This window comes from Xenopus tropicalis, chromosome 4 (genome assembly GCF_000004195.4).
Source record: "Xenopus tropicalis strain Nigerian chromosome 4, UCB_Xtro_10.0, whole genome shotgun sequence".
Classification (NCBI taxonomy): domain Eukaryota; kingdom Metazoa; phylum Chordata; class Amphibia; order Anura; family Pipidae; genus Xenopus; species Xenopus tropicalis.
Genome location: NC_030680.2, coordinates 41,104,489 through 41,111,887, shown reverse-complemented (window position 1 = coordinate 41,111,887; position 7,399 = coordinate 41,104,489). Strand labels below are relative to the sequence as shown.

Genomic DNA, 7,399 nt, shown 5'->3' with positions numbered 1-7,399 from the left:
AGCCCAAGAGAAGAGTTGCAGTCACATATGGGATGAAATGATGAAAGGAGAAAGAGAGGCGGAGAAGGTCAGAAGTAGAGCATAGGCTAAAAGACAAATGGGAGTCCAAGATATTTCCCAGGCAGTGTGTCTGTGTGGTTGATTTAAAGGTGAGTAATGAATTTAGAGAGATCCAGTTTCAGGTGGTGCTGTGACATCCAGGAGAAGATAGCAGAAAGACAGTCTTTAATGTGGGAAAGGACAAAGGGAAAGAGGTTAGGAGTAGGCAGGCAGATATGGGTGTAATCAGCATAAAGGTGATACTGAAATCCAAATGAATGAATTCATTTTCCTGGAAAAACTGTATAGAGTGAGAACAGCAGAGGGCTTAAAGGAACAGTAACACCAAAAAATGAAAGTGTATAAAAGTAACTAAAATATAATGTGCTGCTGCCCTGCACTGGTAAAAGTTGTGTGTTTACTTCAGAAAGTCTACTATAATTTATATAAATAAGCTGCTATGTAGCCATGGAGGCAGCCATTCAAAGGAGAAAAGGCACAGGCACATAGCAGATAACAGATAAAACACTATTGTATTCTACAGAACTTATCCGTTATCTGCTATGTAACCTGTGCCTTTTCTCCTTTTTTCCAGCTTGAATGGCTGCCCCCGTGGCTACACAGCAGCTTATTATATAAATTATAGTAGTGTTACTGTAGCAAACACACCAGTTTTACCAGTGCAGGGCAACAGTGCATTATATTTTTATTACTTTAAAGCTCTTTCATTTTTTGGTGTTACTGTTCCTTTAAGTCAGAGATGTGAATGGGAGCATAGCATTGATTGGTGGGTTGGGAAAGGTTAACAATACAAGACACTGTGCTTAGATTGAGAAAGAGGGATGGGAGCAAGCAAGAGGATATATGGAGAATAATGGAGAAGAGACAGAAAGAGAAAGCAAGCCGCATAGTAAGCAAGCAGTTATATCTGAATGTCCAGCCTTAACTGGAAGTATTTAAGCCAACTGCTGTCCAACTCTAAAGGTGGCCATACACTGGCTGATTTCAGCTGCCAATATCGGTCCTTTAGACTGATTTGACAGCTTATCTGTCTGTGTATGGGCAATACCAACCAACATCTGGCTTGAAATTGGGCAGATCCTGATTGTGCAGGTCTGAGTTTTCCGTTGGATCGGGGACACATTGGCTCGTTGAATAGAATAGACGGCGCCTAAACCCACAGTTTTTATTCGATCAAATTAACCCAATATCGCCCCTGTAGGTGGGCATATTGGGAGAAGATCCGCTCACCTGGCGACCTTGCCAAACGAGTGGATCTTACAATGCATGGTCATCTTAACTCTATGTGCTTTTGGAAGGCAGGTGTTTGAGGCAGTAGGGCCCCTTTTCAACATAGCTTAATGAATAGCTTGTGCTAACCATGCTTTTTACCCAGTTCTGTGGTTTTCATTTCTTGCACTAAACAAAAGGCAAGGAAGGCAGGACACAACCAAAGCACAAATGCCCCAGGTTGGTATCTCTAATACGGGCTCATATATCGTGGATCCTATCCTGGTGCACAGCTGCAAATCTGAATTCGCCACTACCCGCCTTGCACTGCACCTTCCCCAGACAAGAACAATACTTTGTGCTCCAGGAATGAAGTGTATAGAGAGTTGTGTCTGGCACCTGCCAGAGTAGGAAGGCTTGGACAAAGAAAGCCATGCCAGGAGACAAAAGGGGCTCTGGTTGGTTAGGATAGACATTGGGCGCACCAGGGCACAAAGCACAGTTCAAGCTCTGTGTAATGTATAATGAATGAGCAATGTTGAGCCTATTGTGTCTGGCACTAAGTAAGCAAGAATCTTTGGTATTAAAATTAACCCCACTATCCACATTTTTTTTTTCACTTTTCCAACATCTTATCCTCTACATGCCAGAAAAGCATAATTGTCAATGTAGGCATTAAGATGGCATGGTGGCCAACTTCTCATTCTTATAACATCTGTAAGATGATTCAGTTGGCCATTTACAAACGTAGTGCAGTGTGTTGGTTTTTTTGCCAGTAAAATAGCATGCTTTCCCAGAATTCCAGTGTCATTGCAGTTATTCAGAAAGTTGCACTCACTGAATTTGCCCGATGCACAAAAATGAACACAGTTGGACGTGTTTGCAAATTGGGTGCAACTCTGCTGTGCCTATTGAATAAAGGGGTCATTTAGCATTTTACCCTCATCATGTATCCAGTGATGGATAACAAATGGTGCAATCTGCGCAAGAACATTTTTTTTTATTTAGAAATGACCCATAGAAAGCTTGTTCGAACAGCCCTTGTCCAGAAACAGAGTAAGAGGTAGGCAGTCAGTTACCGCTCTGTCTTCACCCAGGAAAGACAGACTGCAGTTCTCTTTCAGATCTTCCAGACTGCTAATTGGTTGCATCCCACAGTGTAGGGTCCTTCTGCAGCCTGGAAAAGCAGTTAGCAGGAACTGAAATGGATTGGTGGCATTAAAGGAGAAGGAAAGGTTGAATCACTGGGGGCACCTCCCTGAGCTTGTATTCACTTACCTGATTACCTCTCGGCTTTTTGACTCTACTGCACATGTGTGGGATTGCAGCAATAGAAGAAAGCAAGAGGATCGCTTCCTTATATTGTACCCTGGGTTGGTGCAATTTTCTGCTGCAAATCTAGACAGATCAATTCAGTATCGCAGCATAGAAATATATTGTCCAAAATAGACAATTTACTGCTTACAGTAAAAAGGAAAGTGGCTACAATGTCCTGCATTCATAGACTCCAACAAAAAAGCAGACAAAATATACAAATATTAACATAACTTTTTTATTTCTGATTTAAAACCGAAAGGCAGGCATTATTATAAATACATTATATATATTTATATATAGAAATTAGTAATAATGCTTTTCAATGTTTATCTTTTAAAATGTTCTATAAAAACAAAATACAAATGTAAATAAAACACTAAATTTTATCTCAAACTTCAATTTCAAATGTGTCCAAGCGGTGCATCCACATAATATAACTATGAGCACATCCTCAAATAAAACAAACATGTATTCACTTGATACACTGTGCTCCGATATTTAAAGGTGTAACAGAAGTGTGAGGGAAAAGCTCGGGTAAGGGAAGAGGCACTTGGGGTAAGACAATATTAAAATATAAACTTTTGCGTGAGAACAGAGCAAACGGATTAAATTAATATTGTGTGGGTACATTATAATTCATGCTCCCATTCCAAATGAAAGTAATAAATAAGTTCTAAAGTGAATTAGTGAGTAGCTCCGTCCCTTGTATTTTGATTCATTACGATTATAAAATGTCTGGAGCTGTACATGGCCCAAAAAAGCCATTACTTTAATTAAGAGGCAAACCTAAAATATTTGATGCTGAGGCCATTTTTCTTTTTTAATTGCAAAACATAAAGGTGATTGGTGCTTTTTCTTTCAGTAAAAGTGAAACTACCCATCGCAGTTGAATTTGTCAATTTAACAAACACTGAAGTGAGGTGAAACTTTCCAAAACGTTACATTGATGTGTTGCCAAGAAACCATCTGAAGCCTCTGAATCTCATGCCATGTCTGACATTATCATTCTGGGTAACTGCTCTTTACTTAGTGGTTGGGCACTATCTATATTATTACTAAGATTCTGCTTTGAATATCTGACAAGAACTGCATTATACCAGCTACTATGGGACATTCATGCAGTTAAAACATGTAAAACTTGTTCTTCCCAAATAAGTTTGCCGAGACATATTTGTGATTAACTATCGTGTACCAATAATTATCAGATCTCAATTAAAATGGCAAAGCATCGCTTGAAAAAAACAAAAAAAAAATAGGAAATAAAACTTCCTTTAGATGTATTCTGAGATTTATTGGCCCAGAAATAGTTTAGCCCCCAAGCAAGGGGATTTTCTAACACTGCGTATAGCTGGATAGAGGTGTGCGCAGGCCTTATCAGGGGCTCTCTTTGCGAGATGTTTATGTGCTCATCATTCACTTCCTAGTTATAATATTCTTTTATGCTTGGAAAAAGGGGCAGTAAAATAAAGCGGATCATTAGTTTGATTTTTACATTAAGAGGCAGAGGGTTGTTCTGTTCTGATAACAAAGACTGCAAAACACTGCTTCACCACAGAGAGCAAGGGGACATACAGTGAGAAGATGTGCATCTTAGCAGCAGTAAAACTGAAATGTAAAAAATACTCTATATACATCTGCCTGTCCATCAGTTATAACTAAAAAAACAGTTCAGATTTGTAGGACAATAGTTTGACACTTGACCCCTAGTTATTACTACTTATCTGTCTGCTTTGCAAAATGGTCCCTTAAAGGACACGTAAACCCTACATTTTCCTTTACATAAGTTGGGCACTTCTCACCACCTAAATCACACTATTTGTACTGCATATATCCCCTTCTTTCACCAGCACCATCACATTTTCCTAAAACAAATAGCAGCTTTCACCCAGTGGCCATTTTTCCTCCGACTTCTTCAGTAACATTCACATCTGCAAATAGCACATGTGCACTGTGAAGTTCATGCAATGAAGAATGCAGGCTTACACAGGCAGAACTTACTTTGATAAAAAGTCCTGCTTGGACTGAGCACTGAAACACTCAAGCTGAGCTCAGAAGAGGTTATGAGAAAAAAAACATATAACCAGCAGTGCCATCTCTTCATTGGCTGCTAGACTGGAGGGTGTGTTTGGTAACCCGAGTTGAGAAGAACTGAGCATGCTCAGTTGGCCAATAGCCAAGTCAATTCCTAAGGGAGGGGTTAAAGTAGAAAAAGGAATCGCAAGTGATTAAGGGGATGCGGCAGCCTTATGATTAACCTTTGAATAGCAGGAGTGGCAGGTATTTTAAGATTTCACTGTATTTTTGGGGGGGGGGGGTTTACAAATCCTTTAAGCCAGAATGTATCTCTAGTCAGCCTCCACTGCTACAAGAGGTTATTTATATAAAGGGTAGGAGAGCTTCTAAAACAAGCTCATGATTTGTACAGTGCAAGGTAATAGTAAATTATATTTAAGTGGGAAAGATACGTGCTAACAATTTATTATACGAACACCATGTAGGGCAGATAAGTGATCAGTAGCTTAAAGTGATATATCAATCCATTTGTATTATTGTCAGATGCTATGTCATCATGTACTGCAAGGGAACACTTATAGAATAAAATACTCCTTTTCCTCCCACAGTACAATTGACATTCTTTTGTTGTATTAAATAAAGGTTGTGTTTTAGGTTATTTAATTGAGTCTATTCATCATGTGCACATGACAACACAGGATGATTGCCTGGGCTAGGTAAATCTATATACATTAATGCTTAGCTGAACTGTCAGCTTGTAAATTGATATAATACACAATATAATGGATTGTTAATGATATTACTTTTGTCATGAGTCCCTAATGATAAGAAAAAACAGAAGAAGTGTAGAGCCTTATACCTTTATGAAGTTATGGACCTCCTCACTGACATTTCATATTCTTTTATTTTACTAAAGGGTGTGCTTTATTTATTCTATAAAATTCACTTCTATGGAAGCAACGGTTCATGTAGTCTGGCATGGAAAACTGCATAGGACATGCATAAAGCTGGGCACACTTCTATAAAGATGGTTAGCCAGTTTAGTTGCTATCGATCCACATGGGTACCCCTGGCCCACCAGCTGGGCAAGCATTGAGCAATCTCATCAGAGCTGGGCCCTCATGTCTGATTATTTTATTTGCATGTATTATAGAATTTCCAGAAGGCACGAGGCTGCCTTTCTCTCCAGCTTCCCAAGAGGACAGCGAGTTAATAACACTTGCATCAAAATACCTGCACCATGTATGGCTACTCTGAGACATCATTGTAAAGCTTTACAAGCAAAGAAAGAAGTTAAGGAAATGATTGAATAATGGGATATCTAATATTTTCAAAAACTTTTTCATTTGTTAAATTTTCATTCCTCTGCTCAAAAAATCCGCTTGTTCCAGAAAACAGTTACATGCCCCTCTGGCTGCCTTGGGTACCGCTGCTGTATTTAAACATTTTGTTCAGATAACCTATGAAATTTTCCAAGCTCATTTATTAAGAGGTAAACCCCACAACACACGTGCACTTCTTAACAATGGAATTAGACAACCCGAAGCCCTCATACGTCAATAGGATTCATCTTTAAAAACAATAAATATAAAATAGCAAGCCTGGTGCACTTACAGTCAGTTTTTGATGTGGTACCAAGGCCCAGCTATAGATTTGTTCTCAGTATCACCAAAGTGTTATAAAAAGGCAGACAAGCAGGGGTTTGCCGTAATGTTATGGTGTGGTCAAAATGAAAGTCTATATACTGCAGTGGTCAACAAACTCCATTGTACGTGCAAAATATACTTCTTGCTTTGCCCTACATTGTTTGGATTGTTTTTGTTCCTGGGCATCAGTTCTGGTCCATGTGTAACTTGAAGCACTTATGAAATATAATGCCAGTGTCAATTAGTATTACATTTTGTCGCTGCCAGAGGTAGGTCATCCAAATGTGTCTGGAAAATGAGCCTGTGGGTTAAACAGCTTTCATAATCATCTCCTTAGCGTAGATGCATTTTCTTAATACTGTCAGATGAGTTCCTGAAAGTTCTTCACGTCCTCCACTGTCACATTCATTTATCAATAAAAGGAGACTGGCATCGATTGTACAATGAAAAACAAAATATGATAGCAATCTTAGAAAGCAGTGCTTGCCATGGCTCCGGGTGCAAAAATTCTCGGTAAATTCCCAAGTGTTTCCTCCAAATGCCGACATGCTAATTTTCCATCTTCACCTGCATTAAAGCGAAACACAGGAGATAAGTTAAAAGCATTATCAAACTGGTATTTACCCATGATTCATTAAGACTAATATAATAAGTGACACAATCTTTTATAGTCTTATCATGCAGATGGACAGAAAAGTTCTGAATGGCAATTTTACTGAATGACTTAATTGAAGGGGCGCTTCACCTTTAAAGAGGACCTGTCACCCAGACATAAAAAGCTGTATTATAAAAGTCCTTTCAAATTAAACATGAAACCCAAATTCATTTTTATATTACCACATCCAAACCCTTTATAAAGGCATTTAAAAATCACAGCTGTCAATCATATATTGCTTGCCCCGCCTCTATGCCTTAGGCATAGGGGCAGGGCAGACAATAACTTTAGCTTTCCATTCAGCACTTCCTAGATTTCACTGCACATCTTACTTTTCCCCTCCTTCCTCCTCATCTAACTGTGTAGCCAGTGCATGGGCATCTGGTCCCCCGTTCTGGCACATACATAAGATTTTGGCATGATACAAAGATTGCCTTCATAACATTGTCCACAAAATGGCAGCTGCCTGCTTGCTGTGATTGAGTAATTCCAAGATGGA

General features: G+C 39.1%; 1 protein-coding gene across 3 annotated transcripts in view; it reads right to left on the bottom strand.

Annotated features, from left to right (window-relative positions):
- Nucleotides 1-2,807: 2,807 nt before the first annotated feature.
- Nucleotides 2,808-7,399, bottom strand: part of ripor1 (RHO family interacting cell polarization regulator 1) — a 76,780-nt gene continuing 72,188 nt past the window's right edge. For all 3 annotated transcript variants that reach the window (XM_004913506.4, XM_031900706.1, XM_031900705.1), the window contains one exon: nucleotides 2,808-6,812. In XM_004913506.4, the coding sequence (XP_004913563.2) occupies nucleotides 6,715-6,812 (98 nt within the window). In that variant the 3' untranslated portion in view covers nucleotides 2,808-6,714. The remainder of the gene's footprint in view (nucleotides 6,813-7,399) is intronic.